Raw genomic sequence first — 25,694 nt, 5'->3', positions numbered from 1 at the left:
CAAGTAGCTTGCGCAAGACCTTCACAACCTTATTGTTGTGAAACATATTGATGGAATCGGATACAGACGTATTTTAAAACTTCTGAATCTTCCAGTAAGCAGCATTATGGCCATTATCCGCAAGTGAAAGCAACATCACTCCATTATCAACTGGCCATGCACAGAAGCTCCTCGCAAGATTTCTGACCAGGGAGTCAGAAGAATAGTCAGAAGAGTGGCCCAAGAGCCAAGGACCACTCAGAAAGAGCTTGTACTTGATCTCACTCTCTCTGATTTCTGCAGTAATTAAACCTTGTCTGTAATTATTATTATAAGTACTCCTCCAACAAGAAGTAATAATAATGTGGTCTACTGTAATTACATCTTTGATGACTTTGTATAGTATATTTATAATGTTTATTAATGTGTAGAAAACATAATAACATGTTTAATCACTTAAATAGTGTTCCACGAGCCACTGTGTTTGTGCAACAATGTTGTTTCCTTATAGTTGCTTTGGTAATAAGTTAAAATCATTTATGTAAGTTAGAGAAAGATCTGTTATTAGAAAAATTGGCTACCAATTTGATTGAATGTTATGCTGATTATATCACTAAATATATGTTAAATTCATAACATTTATATGAAACAAAAAAATAAATAAATGAAGCAGAAAATAATTTTTCCAAATTGAGTAATTGTATTTCAGTAGCACTTAACCTCTACTGCACTCATATAAATGCGGGATCTAAATATTAGTCATTTCCTGTCTTGTATATTCTTATGTCTAAGCAAACAGATATTGCTATAAACTATGTATTGTCTAAAAACACTACGTTTTATCATTTATGCCCTTAGCAAGGAGTGTTCTTCTGACATGTCTACTCACACATTCTAGGGTTTTTGTGGTAAAATTCTGTTTACTTTCCCTTTCTGCCTGCTAGGATTTTCTTGTTAGCAATGTTGGAAGCTCTGTGAATATTTCAATTCATCTGGGTATATGTGTGTGCATGTGTAAGAGGATAATCTCCCCAGTTTTAAAGTCTGGAACTGCAAGGCAGTTTGAGAATTAGAAAGCATCATATCATGCTCTTTAGCAAGTCTGCAATAAGGAATAATAATTTTATTGCTATTTGTCTCGGTGGGTGTGGGGACGAAGGAAACACTCCGAAGCTGAAACACACTGTATCTAGGAAGGAATAATGCTGATGTTCACTCATTGGCAGACCAAGGAAAGATTCTGGGGGTTGTGGGGGCTTGAAGAGCAGGATGAGGCATAAAGAATGGGGGGGGGGGGGGGGGCCGCAGAGTGGTTCCAGAATGAGAAAGATGTAAACCCAAACCATGCTCTTGTTATGGCTAATATATAAACATTTACACTCCCACAGGCCTGATCATACATGCAGGTCAATTAATCTTGAGCTTTACTCTCAGTTTCAAATACCTTGCTCTCACATTTCCATTATGCAAAGCACTACAAATATTCATAACTACACTTTTGTGTTTTGCATTTGATCACTCAGTTACAAGCATGGTTGCTCATAAAGATTGCATATTTTCAGCTGTTTTTCATGTCCTGCTTCTAATGTGCAAACTACACTGTGCCTTATACTCCCAGCCACATTCAGGCATTCCTGCACTTAAGTTGACCCTGAAACAGTTAAGTCAGGTTCGTCTGATCTAAGGAGAATTTGTGAGATTGCAGTAGAGAGATTTAGTCATTTTTGTCCTTTTTGTTCTTGATTGACAAGGCATTTCCTGAAAAACAAATCCTGGTAAAAAAAAAAAAAAAAAGTCCTGGTAAAATGAATGTATTTGCACCAGTGATGGCTGGCGATGACATTGAATGGGATGGCTAAGCAATATCTAATACTTATCAGAGACTCAGGGTTTATGAAACCTTTATGACAACTTAAGCCGGGTGCACACTGTGCAATTTTTAATAGTGCTTTGCGAATGTTGCTTGTCAGACTGTATGAACATGATCCCTGCTTTAAGCCATGTCACACTGTAGGATCTCAGTTGTCATTAATGTCAGACTGTACGACAGTCAAGACGCGAAAAACGGACGAATGCAAGAAGACTCTTACGGTGTAGGAGAAGCCAGACTACAGGACTGTCCCTCAAATCGTCTGACACTGCCAGAATTTAATTGAGGAAAAATTTGATCACAACGGCCATTAATTGGCTGACGAGGAACATGTCAAACTAGCGATCAAAGACTACAGATTTTGGACTAGGATTATAGGAATCTTTTAGGCTTCTCAAAATTTGTCTCAGACGACTAGATCGTGGTCAAAATCGCACAGTATGAACCCGGCTTTAGTCCATTTTATAACAGACAACCCTGACAACCTCTTTAAAGTGCAGAGTACTTTTGGGGAAACATGTGATGTCACTGAGGCTCCATCACAGGTGGCTCCACTCTAGGTTTTTCACTCCAGGTTTCTTTCCTGGTCCTTCAGTTCTGGAAAGATCCATTAAGCAATGGTCATACTGAATGCAACTAAACTTGCCTGCTGAAAAAAGTAGGGATGCAAAAGAGAAATTTGCATCTGGTAGCGTGTAATTTTGCTTCATGTTGCGTTCATCCTCTCTGAACGTATTGGAACTACAATTCTTTTGTTTTTGCTCTGCTTGTGCAGTGGCTCTGATCGAGTTTTCCTCTGTTCTCAGCTTCAAAATGGCTTGCTTTTCACCCATAGACAGCTCTCTGGTCTTCATGTTGGTTTATTTATTTTAAAACAAGATATGCAGTTTTCACAGACATTCCCAGGGCTCAAACCAAGAGTAGACATCCAGAGCTATTAATTGTTTAAACAATCAATCTAACAGCGCATACCATGTGACACTGTCAGTCATGGTTCTAATATTTTTGATCACTTAAAAAACGGTTCAAACAAAAGTTGCCATGTTGTACCAAGATGTTTAAAACATCTATATGTAAATATCAGGAAATGAAAGCTGATCTCATATTCATCTTTAGATCTCAAATCCCAATGTCATCAGTGTACAGCAAAAACAATAGAATTGGCCTAACTGTCCCAATGCTTTCGGAGGGGAATGTAGGTGAACATTACCTCTGTAAATTTACAAACCTCGCACCAAAACCTTGTACAAAACAGCATTATGTAACCATATTTTTCTCTAGATAATTCTTAATGTGTCATGCAAACTATCTGTTTAAGTAGCTATAATTTCCATTCACACTAAAATCACATTGACTTATATACTGTAGAATCTTTGTTGTTCAGATTTTCTCTTGGCAAATCCCAGCATCTCTTATCACACACAGAAGGAAGTAAGGGTCAGAGAACATGGGACCCCTCTTGGATTCCCCAGTAGCCTGCGTTCAAGGCTCTTGCTCAAGGCATTAGCACCCTCAAGGACTTGAGCCCCCAAGATTCTGCTCACATGGTGCAGTTCTAAACCACTGACTGCTAAAGCATGCATCCCAACGTTTTCACCTTGTCTTGCTTTAAGTTCACTATTGCTAAGCTAGTGTTTCCCTTTCCTATTTTCACATTTTGCTATGCATTTCACTGTTACTTTTTGAGTACGGATTTAGCCTTGGTTACTGTCTACTGGTGCCATGAGCATGTCTGGCTGTTAGGATCATGCCCGGATAAAGATAAAAACAAATACAGTTCAGCTGGGTCTTCTTCAGGAGGCCAAGTGAACACCTCCTGTAAAATGTGAAAGGGAGCTTTTTTCTTGTTTTCATTTTTAGTTTGACACGCAGCTGAGACAGGAAGAAGCTCCAGCTGGTGTTGCTTTGTTATAAAATATTTCATGAGCTTGCCCTCTCACCTGCTGTCATGCAAAACCTGTCAACTTTACACACAAAAGCAAGAGCGAAGACAGTAACAGTGCAGCTGAGGTTATAAATACTTCAACAATACAGTGCAGTAGTGATTTTGTTATTCTCCCGGTTAAACCATTTCTTAGTATGGAATACTGAAATACAATTTGTTTTATTTATTTATTTACATTTTTGGACAGAATGTTGACGTTTTGAAATTGCTAATCTATAGCTCAGTTAGATTTTTTTCCCCAATGAGCCAGAAACAAAGCTGATATCCACAGTGTGGACCTCCTCCACTCCCTTCTCCTTACTTTCTCCTCCACTCCCCTCAACTTGCATTGATCCATATCAGTCACCAAGAGCTCAGTGGTTGATTTGTGCTCTTGACCATTCACAGTCAGCACAGTCTGAATTCCTCAGGGGATTAGTTGACCAGATGCAGTGCCGACATGTTTAGCTGCAAAACATTCTTCTAATTGTATTAATTTGGAGAGATGGAATTGAATTAAGAGTCAGAGGTCGGCGCAAAAGCACTGAGGTGTGCACAAAGCCACAGGAGCAGGAAGACAGCCACTGATCTTCCCAGTTATTTGTGAAATGAAATCAAATACAAAATTAAATCAATTAGTCAGATATACTGGGTAGAATGAGAAAAGGTATTGAATGTACTTAAATGGTCCAAACTGTAATATTATTCTGTTTGACTGTTTACTCAGTGCAAATAATGAAACTCAGTGGTGGGCAAATGATAAATTCATTAGCTAGCACACTAGGCAAGTAAAGCTCCAGTGGGCTGCCCTCTCCTATATATTGGTTGCTTAGAAATCTGTTTGAATAGGCTAAAAGTGGCAACTAATGTAATGTAATAAAAATGTTTGCAAGCTACTTGCGTTAAGCGCTCGAGGAAAGAATTATATGGTCATATAACATGTTGTGTTTGTTCTGTCAACAAAAAGTGAACAAGTTGTTAGAGAATGCTACCTCAAGTCTGGCTAGTGTTTATATTTTATTTCTCTAGGCTCCGGGCTCCTTGAGACCCTGTGTAAGATAAATAGTACAGATGGATAGATGGATGGATGTTTAACCACAGAATGCAGGACAGTTTTGTTCGGGTTTGTCAGTGTTTCCATGGTTATCCGTGGTATTTTTAAGTGATAATCTGGTTAAAATGCAGCATAATTGTAAAACTGGGCTGGGTCTTTGTTACAGATGAAATGTAGTTGGTTATATTTAGTTACTATTTGAGTGAAGTAGCCTATTTACTTTGAAGTTAGTCATATTAATAATGTATATCCACGAAACTGGGTTGTAAGAAATGGGACAGGACTTTGACTAAAAGTGCAGATATGTTCATATCTGACTACAACAGTGACTGAATGAGAATGGGGGGAAAAAAAATGCTGTAAGTTTTGCTTGTGCTTGTGTGAAAATAGAACCCTAGATATACTGAAAAAGTCAAATCTTTGTCTATGAATGGCCATCTTTGTGTTGTATCCTTGACATATTCAGCATGTGCAGTTACAAAAGTCATGTTTATCATCGCCATGTGAAGGACATCTTAATCTTTTCATCACACAGTTTGCTTTTGTTATTACTGAGCTGTGTCGTGGAAATCCCAATACACTTCCTGCCTGATCGCTCCTGTCTTGTCATGTCTAGTATTCCAGTAGCTTACAGCCAACTCCATTAAACATGGGTGAGTGAGGCTGACCTGAATGACTCTAGTAGACTACAGAATACACACTACAGCATCAAGCTACCTCAATCGAGAGGATGATAGAGGAATCGTGACTGTTGTGTCTACCTCTGAGTGTGGTATTTGTTCAGTGTCTGAATTAGTGACCTTCCCCATCAGACACAATAGGAGCTAATGATTGTGTGAATGTGTGTGTGCGTGGTGTCCTGTAATGGACTGTTGTCCCATCCAGAGTGCCTCTGAATGTTACTGGGATAGACTCTAGGACAAAATTTGAATTTGACCCAAATTCAAAACTTTATTATAATGATGAGCAATACAACAGAAATCCAGAGCATCTTCATAAAAGTCACCTTCAGTTAATTGTTGTGTATGTGTATAAATTAGATTAGATCTATGGAGGGAAACTGTACCAGATGTTCCATTTCAGTGACAACCAAAGCCGAGAACCATTCTGACAGCCATTGCGTGGCTTCCACCTGAGAGATGACCACATTGCCCCACCTCCTCTAGGCGTGTAGTCGGTCCACTGCACTGCTCTACTGCATCATGTAGACAAGGTCATTAAAGATTGAATCGATTGAGCATGCAAGTAGATGCATGGATAATTCTTTCCAGTGGATGGATAATACTTTCCATTTAGAGTTACATTTAATAATATGGAACATCCGCAAAACTAATTATTTCCTCTCATCATTTATGTTGTAAATGCTTTAAACAGTTGTTCCCTCATGGACAGTGGTGGTTCAACGGTCTGATCACAGGGTCAGGGGTTCAAGCCCCAGCACTGCCAAAGCTGTCACTTTTGGGCCATTGAGCAAGGCCCTTAACCCTATCTGCTCCAGGGCACTGAATCATGGCTGACCCTGCAATCTCAACCCCAGCTTCCTAGCAGGCTGGGATATGTGAAGAAAATAATTTCACTGTGCTGTAATGTATATGTAATGTGTTTATTAGAAGTCCTTGTTGCTACAGAAAAATGTAACAGAATGAGCACATTAATATAATCCTGACTTAAATTACAATAAGCACTGCTGTCAGAGCTGCTGAATCAACACCACCTCACTAATCAGATTCAAGAATTCAACAGCACTTTGGAATAAACAAAAATAGAAGCTTCATTTAATTTGTTTTGGTTCCCTTCAGGTTGGTCCTCATGCTTCCTAGAGAGGAGTGGAAGGAAAAGCTCTTTGAAATCCTCTTTGATTTTTCCCCCCACTGCCCCGTCCTTACAGTTCTGTGTGAAGTAGGGTTCGGTGGCTAAAGAAGGAGGTGTCCCATGAAGCCTTTGTTCCCTGTTTGATTATGTGCTGGCAGAAGACAATAGCAGTGTGGTGGTCTCAGTCAGGATCAGGTTTAGGGTTTGGGGAGGAGTGTGCCTGGCTGAACTCATTTCAAGCTTGATTTGCTTTGACAAATTCGAGCTGCTTAGATTAGCATTTATGTGAAGGTTCAAATCCATTATTGGCAACCTACTTCCAGCTTACGGATCAGCATGAATTGCTCCTGAATGGGCAGATTTTGGGGGTAAACAACAGCTGGTGTACATATGGATTTACTCACTTCAGCAATAGTCATGGAAAGAAATAAGAGATGTCCAATTTCTTTAGCTCCCTGGTACCATAGTCATGCAGAAAATCCATTGTGACAGTACAAGCATTTTTTTTTGTGTGTGTTTTTTTTTTTTTTTTTTTTTTTTTTTGAGGCTGTCGGTGTATTAGCCATGCATTAGGGAAAGACATTTGGAGGAGCTCCAGCTGGACCCATTCTAATTTGCTATTGCTTTTCTTTCCTGATTGAGACTTTATTTCTCAAGCACTGCTGCATGCCTAAACCAATTGTACATAAGTTTAGACTGGTTGCTTCTTGTTCCTTCATCAGATCTTGCCTCTTGGCACTGTTCATGCCTCACACCTCATTTTGAAGTGTAATTAAATCCTTAATTGAAGGCTAAACAACGCTAAGTGTTCAGTTGTTATTAGGATGCTCTGCTTTTTTGTTCTCCCTCATCTTCCACCCCCCTGCAACTCTGAGAACATTTGCATATTTAAATTGGATCAGCATGGCTGGACATACCCCTACTGTTTGATTGGTTGATTTTTCCATCCCCATCCTCCCAGATGTTCCGTTTTGAAAAATGAGCATCAATGCTCCCTTCAAAACAAACTGGGGCATGACCAGCCTGTCAGGTCTACTTAGATATGGATATGATCACAACCACATGGGCTTGTTTGAAGGTATTTACCACATTTTATATGGATATACTCATGTTTTCAAAAATTCAGTATGGATGCCATTACTTCATTGGCTTATTCCCATCTAATTCAAACAGAATATCAGTGCACACTCTGTATTCTCCAGATCTATACATGTTGTCTGGTTCCTTTCAAGGTTTTTTGCTCATGCCATCTTAAGGAGTTTTTCTTTGATGCTTGTTTTTCTTTTGTCACCTCTGGCTTGTTCATTAGGAATCCAAATCTGCATCCAGATTTCTGTAAAGTTGCTTTGTGACAATGTTAAAATGCTATACAAATAAAATTGAATTAGAGTTTTACCTGGAGTAGCTCTGAAGCAAGTATCCTATCCCAATACTTGGTGCTTCCTATCCCGATACTTCCTATCCCGATATCCTATCGAAATACTTATTCCCAATTTGCACCAAGTACCCAAGTATCCTATCCCAATACTTGGATAGTTGGTGCAAAGTGGGAATACACCCTGGGTGGGACACATTCATTCACATACACACTCATTCACACCCAGAGGTAATTCAGAGTAGTCAAACCTACTGGCATGTTCTTGGGTGGTTGGAGGAACCTTTGGAGATTCTTTACAAGGACATTCATTTATTCATGAACTTCAGTTAGCAGTTTATCCTAGTCAGGGTCAAAGTGAATCACGAGCTTATTAAGGGAACACTTGGTGCAAAGTGGGAAAACACCCTTGTTTGAATGCCAGGGTTTAGAGTATCCAGTACATCTACCAGCATTTTATCTAGTGGGTGGAGGAAACTGAAGAACTCAGAGAAACCTTCAGTGGACATGGCTAGAACATGCAAAACTCCACACAGATTCAAAATAACCCTAGGATTCAATCAGGCACTCTGGAGCTGTGAGGTTTCATAAATGATTTATAAAATGGCAAAACCATGAAGGCTTTGGTGCTTAACTGGTGAGTTGAATTAGGTGTGTTAAATGAGCTAAACTCTGGAGTGCTATGAAGTGAGCTAAATTCTGCTTTTCTATTATACCCTGCATTTTGACAGCATTCCAGTGGTCAAATTTACACAGGTTCCACACTCACCGACCGATCTACCACTTAGTGAGAAGTCCCATAGAGACAGAGTGTTTTTTTTGTTCTTTACGCTGATCATTTCTGTCAGCTCCATGTTAGTTCTTCATTTTTTCCCCCTAATGATTGTGGTGTGATAACTACATAGCATGGCACTGAGGTAATTTATCTCTGAGACATGACATCGTGTTAATCAGGCTGTTAATTATTTTCATCAAAATGTAATTGGACTGAAATAACTGAGACAGCTGCATACACACCCTGACACACACACACACACACACACACACACACACACACACACACACACACACACACACACACACACACACACACACACACACACACACACACACACACATCCTGTACATTGTAGCTGCCTTTCATTATTCAGTGTGTCTTATTGTGAGAGAGCTTTGCGGAATTGCTTTGCCGTCCACGCCATTGCTCGGCTCATTTCTCAAAGCTCGCAGAGAGAGCATGAGTGACAGTGGGATAAATGTGTTTTTCTACCTCTGTATGAATTAGGCATGTACAATAATCAGGCTGCAGTGCTGTGTGCATCTGCTATTGCACTTTTGGAAAAAGAGCATTGTTTTTCTCATTGATTTGCCCCTCTTCCTCTCTGCAGTATTCCTCATATGTCCATTGTCTGTGCTATCTTTGTTGTTGGCTCTTTGTTCCTTATAAAGCATTGCTTTATTTCGTCTAAATAACCACATCTTTGTCTCGCCAATCTCCTTTAATTTCATTTTTGCTGATGTTCGCTGCGGCAGCAGTGGCCGATTGGATTGCTCACTGATCTCACTGATGCATACATGCATGAATGAAGTTGGTGTGTGGATTTTATTGGCTGACGGAGTGTGCTTGGAATCTTATCAGATAAGAAAGGAATAAAATACAAAGGTGCGTGCTGGTGTAGGAAAATAATCAATAACAGGATGGTGTGATATAGACCAATGCGCTACTGTTACCATAACAGTGTGTCCTGGAGTTTTATTCTTCTTATACCACAGCAATTTATCAACTATTACACTTTATAATTTATTGACGAATGACAAATGATAGTTTTTTGTTGGTTTATAACTAAATTTAATGTTGCAGAACGTCTGCCAGAGAATTTAGTTCCCGTTAATATTTATTGTATATTATAGCAGCGATAAACAGTTTTCCCCTCACTAGCCTCTCTTTTTCTCTGTGTGGAAGCCAGTAAGACAAAAAAGCATCCAGTCATGCTACAGAGAAACTGCAAAGCACAAAGTTCACGCCTAGAGAAGTTCTCAAGTATTAGTACTTCCACGTTTCTAGTTTCTAGTCTGGTTTCCTGGCTTGGTCTAAGTCTGTTTTGTAGTTTGAGTTTGAATAAACTCCTCATTGCTTCACTTTAATAAAACATGTTTTATAAAGCATTTATTATTAGGCTTAGATTATTTGGAGCATCCAGCATACTGTACATGTGAGTCAATGTGAATGAGCTGTTACTATAGAAACAATAACATTGTTATATTAATATAAACCTGTAGTCTGAATTACAGCTGGTACTTCTGTCAGAGCTGCTGTTATAGAATATTAATCACCAACTTCTGACCAATCAGATTTGAGAATTCTAATTTATACTGTTGTATAAATGTATAATATACAACCCAGCGTTTTGCTAGTAGTCAGAGTATCTTTATATCTGGACACCAAATCAATCCACTTGCTCCAGCCTTATTCTCTTGCTCACAAACACAAACACATATGGAGCATACTATGTGTGGATGCGCAGCATTTACTATGACAAATCCACCAGCTGCAGTGCCATGTTGTCTGCACCAGAAGCATTCCTGGATACCATCCAAATGTTCTGTTTCTGGCCCATTGCCATTCCAAACTGACCCTCATGGGCTTCCGGCATGCGCAGAGATATTGATATTTTAATACAAAATTTCACACAAACGTGTGTGCAAGGTTTGTTAAAGTTAATTAAGTGTAAAATGTCTATTAACCTGTTTCCCCTGACAACTGACATGACACAATCAGAAAATCAGAAATTAGCTTTTCCACTTCAGGGGTGGGCATCTATTCTCTCTCTCTCTCTCTCTCTCTCTCTCTCTCTCTCTCTCTCTCTCTCTCTCTCTCTCTCTCTCTCTCTCTCTCTCTGTGTGTGTTGGGTTGTTGGCACTTGGAGTGCTTGCCGTCTGTTGGTGTTGCAGTTTGGCAAATTTGTTCCAGGGTTTGCTCTCTGTGTTGTGGTCAGTAGGGGGTGAGCATTTTCCTTTATTATACTAATCGGTGTGAAATGAGTGAAATGGACATTAACAGACGTCTGGCCTTTAGAGGAAGGAGGATGGCACAGTAGGTATCCACTTGTTTGTGTATGTCTATGAGTGAGAGATTTATATATATACTCATCACAGTGCTGTTGAATCGTTGTATCTGATTGGTCAGCTGATGTTAATCATTTTTCTATATGACTATAGTTCAAATCTATCCATCCATCCATTTTACACACCCCTTATCCTACACAGGGTTGCAGGGGAGCCAGGAGCCTATACCAGGGCACAAGGCAGGGGACACTGTGGAAGGGGTGCCAACCCATTGCAGTCAAGTGAAGTCAAGTCAAATTTTATTTATAAAACACGTTTAAAGACAACAGTAGTTAATCCAAATAACTATACAACATCACATTAAATAACATCATATGACAAAGAATAAAAACAAGTTTTAACAGACAATTTATAAATGAAAGGGGAGACTGTTCTAGAGTTTGGGAATAACCAGAGAAAAGGCTTGCTTATTCTTTGTCTTAGTATGACAACGGGGGACAAATAGAAGACGTTGATTACAGGACCTTAGTGTTCTGGTAGGAGAGTATGGGTGAAGAAGGTCAGTCATGCACTGTGGAGCAAGACCAGAAAGAGCTTTGTATACATAAATAGGAATTTTAAAATCAATTCTAATCAAATCGCAGGGCACAATAGCACACACATTCACACACTACCGAGAATTTAGAGATGCCAATCAGCTTACAATGCATGTCTTTGGACTGGGGGAGTACCCAGAGGAAACCCCCAAAGATCTAAACAACGTGTGGAGGAGTGATTCAAACCCCCAACCCTGGAGGGATGCAGCAAGAGAGAGAAAAACAAAAGGCTGCTGAGGGAACCACTGTTTATAGCTGCTATAATGTAAGTGATAACAATAAATAACTTGTCTTGCAGATTTTCCACAACATTATATGTAACTATAAATGGATAATAAGTATGATATGGCATTCATACAGAAAGGACAATTTGTTATCATTAGCAAACAGCTGTGCTATACCAGAGGAACAAAATGCTGTCATTACTGGAAAATAATCAGTGTCAGGGTGGTAACAGTATCCCCACTTCACACCACCTCATTGTTGATTATTTTCTATAACAGCAGTCCCCTAAGCCTATTATTGCTTACATATGAACATATTTCATATTAAGCTAAGCTTGAATCTGTGTATATCTAATGCTGAATCTAGTCAATGTTTATGAGCAGTTTAGCCCTAATCCAGAAGTGTACTGATATACTAAATACTAAAATTCAGCAGTTACCATTGATTTTGCATGAATGGTGTTGGGTTTTATGTGCTGACATGTTGATGTAGCACATGTTCGTATTCGGAATTGAATTTGCGGAAAGACGCCTTAGGCACTGTCTCTGTAATGATTGCATCGACAGAATCTCATAATTCACCTTTTAGTCAACGGCTCATATCAAGGTCAAATTTGGAGAAGAATTTCATCAATTATTCATTGGGGTTTTTATTCATCTTGGTTTGCTGTTTTTGCTGTCTTTCCCTTCCATTTCTCAGTGTCGAGAGAGTGGTTTAATGTCTGCTCTGCTTTTATTTGTTGTTTAAGCTAGTGCTCCGTACTTTATTTAGCTCTTGTTTGCTCCTGTAAGATAGACAGACACACACACACACACACACACACACACACACACACACACACACACACACACACACACACACACAGGACATCTTCAGAGAGATAGAGAGAGAGAGAGAGAGAGAGAGAGAGAGAGAGAGAGCGAGCGAGGGAAAGAGAGGGAGAGATGCAAATATGTTCAAGAAAGAAAGAGCATGGCTGAGATGTGAAGTAGTGAGGCATTGTGAGAGATAGCAGGTGAGGAGGAGAGAGGCAGGGAGGAGGGTTGTGAGAGAAAGAGAGAGAGAGAGAGACAGAGTGGGAGGTGCTGCATTAGTGCGGTGTAGGCAGGACGCAGTAACCACACCAGCAGCAGCCTGAGCTGAGGGACCTATTGTTTCTCTCACTTTTTCTCTTTTTTTTTCTCCATTCACCTTCACAAAGCAGGGCAAGAGACTGAAAGAGAAAGAGAGAGAAAGGAACAGGAGGAGCAAAGACAGCCCAGTGGATTACCCTTTTCCTGGAGGAATCGTGTGTGTACACGCAAGAGTGAGGGACAATAGCAGGCACACGTTACACCCTCTGCTCGTCTGCTTGTCTCTAGTGTTTGTGAGCGTGAGCGCGTGTGCAGTGGACTCTGTCAGCCGTGGATCTAAGTGGCCGGACTGAAGCCATGAGGCTGGCACTGCCAGCTACCTGGCTCCTCAGGGTGGCTCTGCTCTCCATGCCACTATTGGATGTGCAGACTCAGACCATCACCAACCACAAACCCACCTACATCTGGCAAACAGGTACAGCTATTTCCTTTCTCCCGGGACCATCCGTTAGTTTCCCACATCCCATCATCCCACTTATGTGTGTGTATTGAGTTGCTTCATCAGGAATTAAACTGGCTTTGCTTTGCCTTATCATAAAGTGTTTAGGATTTTATGAAGATGATAATTGCACAGCACTGCTTTTAATTAAAGCTACCTACAAATGAGGAAGACATTCAGACTAATAGATAGATTACATACAACTTAAACTGCCAGGAAAGAAGAAATATGGCACTTACTGCAAGTAAGTGTATAGCCCTTACTGTTAAAGTGAACGGAAGTGAAGTATGTGATGTGATCATTTATCAAACCTGAGTGTGGAGGTTAATGGACGTCCTGTTGGTACGAGATCCTCTATCTCACTTAGAGAATATAATTAGATCGCCTGCTGTTCTCCAGGAAATGTGAGGAATACTTACTGTCTGTCTGAAGGAAACTTAAACTTGAATCAATATGCTATCGTATTAGTATATGTAGAATATCACGGAAAGAAGAGTGATTCATTAAAGAGATGAGCGCTTGATCATGAAGGTTGGCTGTAGTAGTGGTGGGGATGCATCAGATTTTTTTTTTTTTTGTATACATATGGATTGCCAATAAGTTTTTACCTACTTGTTAGATATTGAAAAAAGTCCAAAGTCTTGTTCCTAAGTGTCCCGTTTGCAGCAGCATCTCTTTATCTGCACGTGGACAGATGTAGACAGGGAACGACACCGTCTGTTTTGGGTGGTGCCTTTCTCTCCCTCTAGCCCTCCCTTTCCCCCTTTCCACTCTTCCTGCAGTTGATTTGTGATAACACCACATGCTCATGGTTGGGGGGTGGGGGGTGGATGGGTATGGAAGGCACCGGACAGGCGGATTCATGGGGACTGGCTAGAACGAACTGGTGTGCCTCCTCCGATAAACCTGGGGAATCAATGAGTCATTTGCCTGTTGTCTTATAGTAGTGCGGGTAGAGAAGCTGCTAATCAATGGCTTAGAGGAAGTAGGACCTCCTGTATTCAGTGTAAAGTATTCAATGCATCATCTTATGGCTGGATGAGGCTACAGGATCAATAGAGGATCCCCACTGCTCCATGGCCCGAGACAGATGGGGTTGGATCAATGCAAAGGGGTCTGTTTCAGTCCTTCTGCACATGACCAGTGAGACAATGTGGCAGATTCCATAACTGGTTATAGATTAACAAGATCCATGCATCATGTGATGAAGTTTGGGTTTCATTAATATATAGTTTTGTCTCGTGGCAAATACTAAGGCATTCTATGGCATTGACATGACATCAGCATGATCTTTCATTATTTGTACACTGCAGGCAGCGGTTTTCTTTGTTAAATACAGCAGCTGGAGAGATCAGCACTGTGATATGAAAGTACTCTATCTTTTTAACTGAATGCAGGAGATTAAGCAGTGATGAGACGGCATAACCTAAATACAGACCAACCCTGGGTTTATTCTCTCTCTCTCTCTCTCTCTCTCTCTCTCTCTCTCTCTGTCTCTCTCTCTCTCTCTCTCTCTCTCTCTCTGTCTCTCTGTCTCTCACACACACCCTTCCTAGCACGTGGCTTTCTTTTCTCTCACTATTTATTTCAGCCCATATGTCCTTGCGAAACCTTCCTGAGCATCTCAGAGCGCCTCTGGTCTTAAAAAAAACCTATTGTCAAGTGAAATGTGATCTCATTTGTGGGATCAAATCAGGTTTTTGATGAAGGTGCAATAAATTTTGTGCCTATGACAGATAAGCACACTTATGTTATATGGTGCACTACTGGGGCTTCTGTTCGCTAATGTGCTTAGGAGTGATATGATTGGCTGTGAGAGCATCCCCATGTTTCCCTCTGGAGGAAGCTGGCTGTGTGTGTGTGTGTGTGTGTGTGTGTGTGTGTGTGTGTGTGTGTGTGTGTGTGTGTGTGTGTGTGTGTGTGTGTGTGTGTATGATGAGAGAAACCAGGGGGAGGTGTATTCCTGCATGCAGCTTCATCTTTGATGCTTTGAACTAGAAGAAAGTGTTTTTGTTTTTCCTACACTAATTAAGTCTAATCATTTATATATGAAAACAGAGCTGTCGAGAGCCGTTGGGTGACGTTTCCACATTGCACAATTCATTGAATGGCATGCCTGTAATACTGACACTTTATTGAATTGTCAGCACTAATTATACTACAGGACTGTTGAATTCTCCAATCTGATTGGTCAGAAGGTGTTGATTAAGTTTCTATAACAGCAGCTCTGACAATAGTACTGGCTGCAAGGTTTTTTTAATTTTTATTTTTTGACCAATTTGATCAAATTAACGCTTGTTCTAATATGTTATTGTTTCTATACTAACAGCTCATCCACATGGACTTGTAGGGTGGATACGAAATATAAGCTCACAGACTCAAAGGCTAATAATAAACAGATTTTTTAAAAAGTGTGTTGTTATTTAACAAAGAAAAACATCTAATCATTGATATGGTGAAGATTTACGTGCGGAGATGCTTATTTAGCATTTATGGATGGAGTCTGCATTTTCGGGGGTTTGGAATGGTCCACAGGTCTTCCACCACAGGAAAGTCTTCAGTACAGGGGACTTTGTGCTTCCCAGTTTCTCATTAACATGACAGGCTGTCTCTTTTTTTTGTCACTGAGAGAGAGAGAGGGAGAAAATATAGAGAGCCTGGTGAGCGAACGATTGTTACTAATGTGCTATAAGTCATAACAGGAAATAACTTGTTTATGGGCTGTTCCACAACTTGAAATGTATTAATTTATAAATAAAAAAAAAAACACTTTGGGATGTGCTGATATAGGATAATAATCAAGGATGAGGCAATTAATTAAGAAATTAAATTACTCTCCTTCTATACCTCAGTTAAATATTATTAAATATAAATTCCTTAAATATTGCTGTTAGTCTTCAGTTTAAGACGTGGCCCTATGTGCTTATATAACAAAAGAACGTGTATTTGGCTATTGTAAATCTTCAGGACTATTTCTTAATCCATCCTCTCATCCAAGGTGAGTGAAATGTCTAGCACATGCACGCTTGATCACACACATACGCTTACACACGCTGACCTTAATGGACAGGGTTGGACCAGCTCGTCAGTCTGCATTGTGTTCAGTCATGGCCTGTATACTTGTCGACCTCAGCGAAACCCTACCCCCCCCCCCCCCCCCCCCCCCATGTCCCCCACCCAACCAGCCCTTCACTTTCATTCTTACTGTGCGAGTGGGCCTGGCTTGCTCCATCTACGATGCTCATCCTTTGTTTAATCTTTTTAACGTCTTCCTACTCCCCATCAGGCATCCTTTTTTTTATGTCATATTGACCTTTGACCGTTGGCGGGGGCACTGGAGAAGGTCACAAGGGTACAAGGAAGTGGGCTGAGCGTCAGTGGGTACCAGGTCAAGCACTTAATTCAAACAGTTCAGCTTTGCTGTAAAGTATCTGTGCTGCAGTGTCTGTTTTCCAAACCATTCTGAGCCACTGAAGAAAATGCCAAGATTAGTGGAAAGCATATGGATCGTAGCCGAGCTTGGGAATTATCGTACTATTGTTTTGGGTATTATGCACAGCCTGCAGGTCTGATTGTGTGGTGGAGACAGTGAGTGAAATGATGAAATTTGATGAGTTTTCCTCTAGATTCATCATGAGCCAGATTGGTATGGTTCACTCAGGCTCCCTGCAGCTGTTCCAAACAGTTTAGTGTACAAGTACAGCTTGCTCAAGGTGTAACACCTCATATAAGTGCTTCTCAATCTTGTTTATTGCTTTCCTTATTTCTGTGTAACTGTATTTTTAATAGCTCTAGTCACTGCTTCTGCTCTCTGCATGGAGATACTGCCATCTGTTCCATCACATCTGCATTTGCTCGCTCCCTTCTTTGTCCTCCTCTTTTTGTGAAGAGCGAATGGACATTCCCAGTATTTGGTATTCAGAACAACTGAAAAGGATGAGAAAGAATGGACTGACAGTGTGATTTCATCCATTTACCCTTATCGCTTTTTTTTCAGATTTTTTGAGTGCGCGCCTCATTAGTTTGCTAAGAATGGGCTGTTATTGGAGAGTGTGTGTATGTGTGTGTCTTCATGACTCATCGTGTGTGTGTGTGTTGCATGTGAACGAGCTGATAGAAGCGGTGGTGTTTGAGCTCTGTTTTTGCAGCCTGTCTATATGATTTGACAGAATGTTGACAAAAGTGGCCTTTTAATACTTAGCCAATAATAATTGTGTATAACTGTAAACAATTTTAAGTAGTTTTATTGACAAGTGACTAGTGCAATGGACTGAACAAATAACACAAGTCTGTTTGGGAAAATAAGAACATATCTTTTTGTCCATTCCACTTTAAACATTCTGTTTTCTCTCTCTCTCTCTCTCTCTCTCTCTCTCTCTCTCTCTCTCTCTCTCTCTCTCTCTATATATATATATATATATATATATATATATATATATATATATATATATATATATATATTAAATAACAAGCCTTGTTGTAACCTCACTAACCAGAACAAAAAGAGTAATTCAAATAAAAAATAAAAAAATTCATTCAAAAGTTCATGGAAACAGTAGTTCATGGAAATGCTTCCCTTTCTGTCCTAACATCCATGTAAATGCATATGATTGGCCTCAACAGAGGATCTGCCACAGAACCCAGAATGGTTCATGTTTGCAAAGTTACTGAACTATGGCCAGTTTTTATTCCCGCTACATATTTTTCAAGCACTCTGTTCCATCCACTGTAGTACTTGGCTAGACTGCAGTCTTCCATGACCCCTGTGATAGATAACAAATGCACCTATGAATTATTCAGTAACAACAATAAGACTAACAGGAGGTGTAAGCAGTTATCAGAGTGAGGAATGTGGTCCCACTGACCGGGCCTTAGAGTTAACCCCATAGTGCTTTTACTTTATTTCTCACAACAGAACAATGACACCAATAACCAGACTAATCTCTCTTCATCTCTTCAATCTCTCCTCATCTCCTCACCTTCATTACTAGGTGACCAGTAATTCATATGTCAAAGCGCACTTCAGTTAACAGACATACACAGGCTAAAAATTGCATACGAAATGATCCATTAAAGCAAAAATAAAACAAGCTATTCCCCCCAGCATAATCTTACTGAATGTGCGGTTGATTGTAAAACTGGCTTCACCTAGACTGCAATATATATAGAGTTTACCATCTGTCTCCATTTCTTTACCATCTGACTCCCTGTTTTTTTATGTCCCAACCGCCCTTACTTGTCATCATCTCCTTACAGCAATGGTTAGCATTGGTAAATGTATTATTTGACTAGTAGACTAGCCTATGTAACCTCTATCCTGCATCCTGTCCCTCATTCTAGCCCCACTTCCTCACCCTTACACCATGCCCTCACACTGTAAAGAAAAGCAAGCATATTAACAGCCTAACATAGACCATGTAGACATGCACTTTGTGGTTATTATAAGACAGTGGAGGTGGTTTAGAGGGTTTCACATCTTTCACTTTCATGCTCAATCTCTCTTTTACACACACACACACACACACACACACACACACACACACACACACACACACACACACACACACAATTTCTCTGAGGGGCTGAACGGTGCAGCACCATGCTTTATTGGATCCTGAGATCTATGAAGGGCTTTATAAATAGCAGGTAGGCTGCACGATGCACCAGCTGAGCTCTGCTCTTTGTAGCCATTAACAGGACACAGTACTGTACAGGAAATGGGTGTATGAAGAAGTGTACGATTATTTACTTAATTTCAGGGGGTTGGGTGTACATTTCTGCATCGGTTTGTCCGGTAAACATATTAGTGATTTTCATTGCCTCATTGCTCACAGCGACCCACCTGCAGCTTTTAGCACAGACAACACACAGATGATGAAAAAACACAAGCTAAATTATACCCTACAGCCATGAAACACATCTGTAAACAGTACTTTAACACAATCGGGACAAAGAGAGATTCTCAGTGTTCTCATGGTATAATATTCTCAGAATAATATTGCATATAAAATATGCCACATAATATGTGATATGTATATGTATAAACATAAGTAAGCATTCCTAAAATAATGTGTTTATGGGAGATTGACGTACAACCCTCATGATTAGGTGCAGTTGATAACAATGGACATGAATATATGAACATAGATGGTCCCGGTAGCAGTGGGTGTGAGGCAGGAATACACACGAGTCCATCAGAGCTATCATGTACTCAAAATTGCACACTCAGTCACACCAAGAGCCAATGTAAACCTATTTAAACCAGTTACTGAAGATGAATGAATGAATGAATGAATGAATGAATGAATATATGAATTATTTTTCCGTGTCTTACATTACTGCGGCTGCAGTGCTCCATTATCTTCACAGGTCTGGACATACTTTAAACCAGTGAAATGGAGGAAGATATATGTATGGATCCCCTATCTTAATCGAAGTCTGACAAATCAGCTAACAGGCAGACTCTTGGGCAGAAAGCTAAGACTGGATGTGTAGAAGTCTAGACCCAGTCAATGTTTGTGCAAAGTTTACCTGTAATATATCCATGCTGGTGTCCTGTGAAGTATCAGTGTCTATAATTTAATAATTTGTATGTAATATTTACTGCACTCACTAATAATAAAGGTAAGAAACTCTACTTTTCCTTGTCACTGACATGGCACCAAGGGAACCAAAGGTACATCTTTGTACCTTTATTATGTTATCTTTTTATTCCAAATATCTTGGAAAATATTTTAAGGTACCTAATTGTACCTTAAGGACCCATGATGCACCTGTAAAATTTTGCTCTATTTTTATAAATGTGCACCACGTACCTCTAAGTACCGGGGCCAGACTTACCATTGGGCTTGACTGTATTCCAGCCCGAGGACCCCGTCCAGTAGGGAGCCCTACCAGTTTATATTTGTTTGATTTGTTCAGTTATATGCCGGTCATTTTATTTTTCATTTGAAATATGTTGATTGGTCTAGAATGGTTGGCAAGCCCTGCCCTACCCTGTGTTAATTAGCTAAATTATACATCAGTCATTTTGATATGCGACAATGCGTCGCTGTTGAAACCTGTTTGTATTAGTCACTGTTATAATGGCGGACAAGCGGTATCGAAGTGGCACGCTTAAAAGAAAGAATGAGAAAACAGGAGAGACAACAACATGAAAAAGAAGCACTCAGTATCAAGCAGAAAACAACCTGCCCCTAGGGTTAGCTTCAGCCTCCAAGGCTTCTCAAGCAATTCTAAGCACATAAGCAACATGTCGTCGGTTTTATTGTATCAGTTCGAGCCCGAGTCAGATTCAGAAAATGCAGATGATCAAGCGGAACCAACTTTGCAAGCACGATGTGAGCAGAACGTTTCACAATGGTAGGTTTTTATTTTATAGCTCTCTTACCTTTCAGATACGACGTAAATTCCTCCGGCCCGCCAGCGGTTGTTTAGTGCAAAACTATGCTATGTACACATCTACAACAGGAACTACAAACAAACACTTTTAAAACTGAGGAAACGTAAGTAAAAAGTTTGCTTCAGGTTTTATGCGTACGCTAGGAACAGCGCACAGTACGTGTGACACAAATTTCACCATCGGCAGAGTACGACCGTACTGTGCGAGCCGCCCGATTTTTCTAACCGTTCGCACGTGCGCATTTAATTCGTTTGCACTATTTAGTTGTTCCACAAGGTGGCAGCAGTGAGCTAGACTGTTGATTCTCAAGGTAGTGGAAGAACAAACGGAAAAGATGGAAACAAGTGCAGGTTAGCAAGTACCCGCATTTGTATAATTCTAGCCATAAAGTGTATAAGGATTTGTTTATATGTGCTAATCTTGCCAAGAGATCGCCCAAGCATTTTTCTTCGTGTTGTGATTCTTCTTCGTTGTCGTCCTTCAGTCCTTCAGTCCTTTACTGTTCTGTACTGACTCTTGTAGGCCAGGAGGGGTTGTGCAAATTGTCGTAACGTGCATGCGTCGATCGCCTGTGTGTACACGTAAATGTCAAATGGAGTACACTGTGAAAGGCTATGCTTACGACTGTGCGTAACTAGCATGTTAGCAGAGGTCTACAACTGAGCCATGTGTGCCGCATGGTGAGATGACGCACTGTACATTCATGAAGTCAAAATTTGATTACCTATCTCTCTCTAGCATGTTGGTGTCACACTTGTTTAAGCTGTCTGAGGGGATAGTGTACTATTTTTTATTTGCTATTACTATTACTACTTGTCTTGACTATAAATTTTTTTATTGTGTTTGTTTGATGTTAAAAGAAATCTCACCCACCTACTCACTTATATACTCAACAGACACACACACACCCCAATCACTCACTCATTCTTTATCTTGCTCTTTGTTCAGTGTGTTATTGTGATATCTTCTTGTAACTGAGAGCACTTCTTGTATTGTATATTATACATACAGTATATTATATTGCATTATAATTGCTAATAAGCTAAATAATCTAATATTACCCCTAAATTTTAACTATAGTAATGATTGAAAAATGAAAATGATAGAAAAATGACTCAAGCCCAGGGGCCCTGCTCAGTACCCAGGTAAAAGGTAAAAAAAAATGTCCCTTTGATGGTACCACCTCAGAGAAAAGTACACCTTGTTACCTTTAAATCTGAGAGGATAAAAAAAGTACTAATTTAAGTGTTTTTTTGTGCAATTTAATGGTGTCAGTGAGCTTGTTTTGGGTGATCTAAAAAACAATAATTGCCTAAATAATGCCACATATATAAAAATAAAAAACAGGGAGAAAACAATATTTGAATTTTTTTTGTACAGTATGTTCTCAATATAGCCATTAGAGAAGAATAAAACAGAAACCTACCACATGTACATATTTGTGAATATAACACTCATTAAAAGTGTTGAGAAACAAAAACAAAAACATGCGTTCGAAATACAACACAAGTGTTGACATGAATTCATAAAGAGTATGTCAAGAAAGCCGTTTCACAGGCATCAGAGTGGAAATTAAATGTAAAACCCACTTCACTGTCTTCCTTTCAAGATTTTTTGATTATTTTGAGATAATATCGCCAAGGTTCGATACATTTCTCATTTTTAAAACATAGTCAATGGTATAATTTTCTTGCCAACTGGTGAAAATGGGCTTTTCTCGTTCAGTAGTGTTTATTTGCACAATGCAAATAAATAGTGTTAAATAAACCTATTTCTATTGTGTTTCACACTTTTAGGTAGAAATGCCCCAAATTGTATATTCATTAAAAACACAAAACCAACAAGAGTAGTTATTTTGTTCATTTAAAAGAAGCCAAATATAGTGTGTGTGTGTGTGTGTGTGTGTGTGTGTGTGTGTGTGTGTGTGTGTGTGTGTGTGTGTGTGTTTGTGTGAGTGTGTATTTCATTAAAAAGAAACTTGTGTCTTGTGCTTAATTGTTTAAACTCAGCTCCACAGTCAGTTCCACACACCTTTTAGCGCCAATTGAGATATACCTGATTTCATTTTGAAATCATTATATATTTTTATTTTGAATTGTAGAATTCTACCTTCACCTGATAACCTCCAGAAAACTCATACTGAGGTAAGGTACAGGGAGTTCTACAGTATGTGCATATAAACGAGCCATGCCAAGCTGCACAATCAGAAGATCTAAGATCCTAAAGCATTATTTGGTTTGCGCCTCTGGTGGAGAACTTAAAATGGTGGTTCCCCGTCCAAGTAATTTAATAAAACTTCAATACAACTAGAACTGGTATAGTTGTAGCATTGTTTATTCCTGAATTAATATTCTCATAATTATTCAAATCAAAGTCATTTGGACATACCGTAGCATGTGTAAAGATTAGAAATGATCTACCAGCATGCTAGATCTTTTTTTTTTATTCAATATGAGGATTAAAAAAAAAAAAAATCTTTAAAATGGTGCAGCAGCTTCTTTCAACATAAACACATCAATACACTTGCTCACAAGTGCACTGCAAGCCACTTACACATCTACCCACGCAACACTTCCTGTTCCTACAGTGTAAACACTTCCACAGTAAATTCCCACCTTTAACAAGCAGCTGTGCTTTTTTCATTAGCTGAACAGATAGCAGAATTATCATCAATTAAAGACAAGTAAGCTCTTTGCTCAAGAAGCAAATTAAATGCGATTAATAGAGGAGAATTCCTCATCCAATTGTGAGTTCATCTTAAAAGGCTGTTAGATGTCTGCATCAGCAGCATTTTCATGGTATTTCCTCAGGGCTAAGCGTGGTAGAAACTATACACTAGTGCTGTCAGGTGGAGTTGTAGAGAAGAAAACTGCAAGGAGGATATTATATCCATATCATTTTTCATAGCCAGGGTTAGTCTGTGGGGTTTACTGTAAGTGAAATACAAGAGTCAGTCAATTTATCTCAGTTAAGCTGAGCGATCAACCATTGTTCCCAAGAAAACAACCATCAAGTCAAGCTCCACCTTCCCTCAATGCACAATTACCCAGCACCACCTCCGCTATTGCAATGCTTTTCATTCAGAAGTGTAGAGTTTTATGATCTATAGCTGATAAATGCTATATTTGTGATATAAATATGTGCTTTCAATGAGTATATAGACTTCATATATTTACAGTACTGTTGAATTCTGAAATCTGATTGGCCAGAAGAAGTTGATTCATAACAACTCATTCACAGGTACTGGAATAAAGGACATAATAATAATAATAATAATAATAATAATAATAATAATAATAATAATAATAATAATAATCTAATAACTAATAATCTAGTAATAAACAGATCCATGCTATTTAACAAATTTACATTTATGAAATTCTCCAACATCATGGTCAGAAAATGTTCTGCTTCTGGTTTCTTGTTCACATGACAAGATGTGAATATTTTCTCTTAGAGAGAGAGAGAGAGAGAGAGAGAGAGAGAGAGAGAAAATGTGTGTTTATAGCTAAAGTAATTTCTAACTAGAACTGACTGCTCTCGCAGACATTCCCCAACATTCAACATAACTATAAATGGATAAATTGTCATTCATTAATAAAGAAAAAATGTAATCATTGGGAAGATGCTTTGGCAGAAGACGAATAAAACACTTTGGGATGTCATGTTTTATTCCTTACGATCTATAATGTGAACAGTTGCAAACCTGCTCAAGAATTTATGGAGGTGTTATATGAAATCATCAATTTACATCTTTTCTTCTGTGCATATACGTAGTGACAGGAGTCTATGCAGAGACTTATGATAGAAGAGAAATCTGGGCTTCCAGGCATTATTTGCTGTAAAATTGCTGAAATATAAGCTTTGTTGGTTAAGCCATGTGTAGGAGGATTTCACACTAATTTAGACATCCATTGTTGCTTTGCACAGCAGTATAGCTTGCATTTCTTAGTGTGCTATCACACACTCACACTAAATACACAACAACAAGGGAAGAGAGGAAAGTAACTAAATACAGCCACCCATCCACCTACACACACACACACACACACACACGCATATCTAAATGTCAGTGTCAATCATGACTTATATGGTAATGTGGCATAGATTATAGATTTGAACAAAATAATGAAACATTTTATCTCAAATGTTGCAAGCAGGTTTAAAGGCTGTAATCTTTTGTTCTGATCGCTGCTTTGTATGGAATAATGATGTACATTTTCAATTCTGCATTGACAAGTTAATGACTGGAGAGAAGATCTGGCATTATATATCACCTACATCAGTGCAATTATTGATTGATATTCAAGTTATCATGACAAAGGTGTTTTGATTTGGATCATGTGACCATGTTCTCTCATGCAGTAGAATATACCTTGTTTCATACATACATGAACTCACAATTCCTAGCTTCTAAATATATTCATAATTGCTTTCTTGACCTTCATTTAGATTCATCGTCTTCATTCAAATTTTGCTCTCACCACAGCTAAGACTCAGGGAGTGTCTTGGGGAAGGGTTTCATGGACAATCCTCAGTTGGGCATACAAACTACTTAGACATTCTGTAGTTAATGTAAATATTTCTAAGATGTTGGTGATAATAAAATTTGACATTGAAAATTTTATATTGAATTAGAAAAGAATTCAAATAGAAGCATTTTCACTAGTGATCTCAGACTTTTGGACACTGAATGTCCTCAGCTATTAGTATTACCTGCACAGTGTGCTGGACCGGGCAATTATATATCCATTGTCCTGCAAATATTGTCTACACAAGTTGTTAGACTGTAAACTGACCTGAAATATGGTACTAATGG

General features: G+C 39.2%; 1 protein-coding gene across 1 annotated transcript in view; it reads left to right on the top strand.

The window, feature by feature from the left end:
- The first annotated feature begins 12,971 nt into the window (after positions 1-12,971).
- thsd7aa (thrombospondin, type I, domain containing 7Aa) overlaps positions 12,972-25,694 on the top strand; it is a 117,275-nt gene continuing 104,552 nt past the window's right edge. The window contains exon 1 of the mRNA XM_053684297.1: positions 12,972-13,449. Coding sequence (XP_053540272.1) covers positions 13,332-13,449 — 118 coding nt within the window. The 5' untranslated portion in view covers positions 12,972-13,331. The remainder of the gene's footprint in view (positions 13,450-25,694) is intronic.

This window comes from Ictalurus punctatus, chromosome 12 (assembly GCF_001660625.3).
Source record: "Ictalurus punctatus breed USDA103 chromosome 12, Coco_2.0, whole genome shotgun sequence".
Classification (NCBI taxonomy): Eukaryota; Metazoa; Chordata; class Actinopteri; order Siluriformes; family Ictaluridae; genus Ictalurus; species Ictalurus punctatus.
The sequence above is the reverse complement of the archived record's forward strand: the minus strand, read 5'-3'. Positions and strand labels throughout refer to the sequence as shown.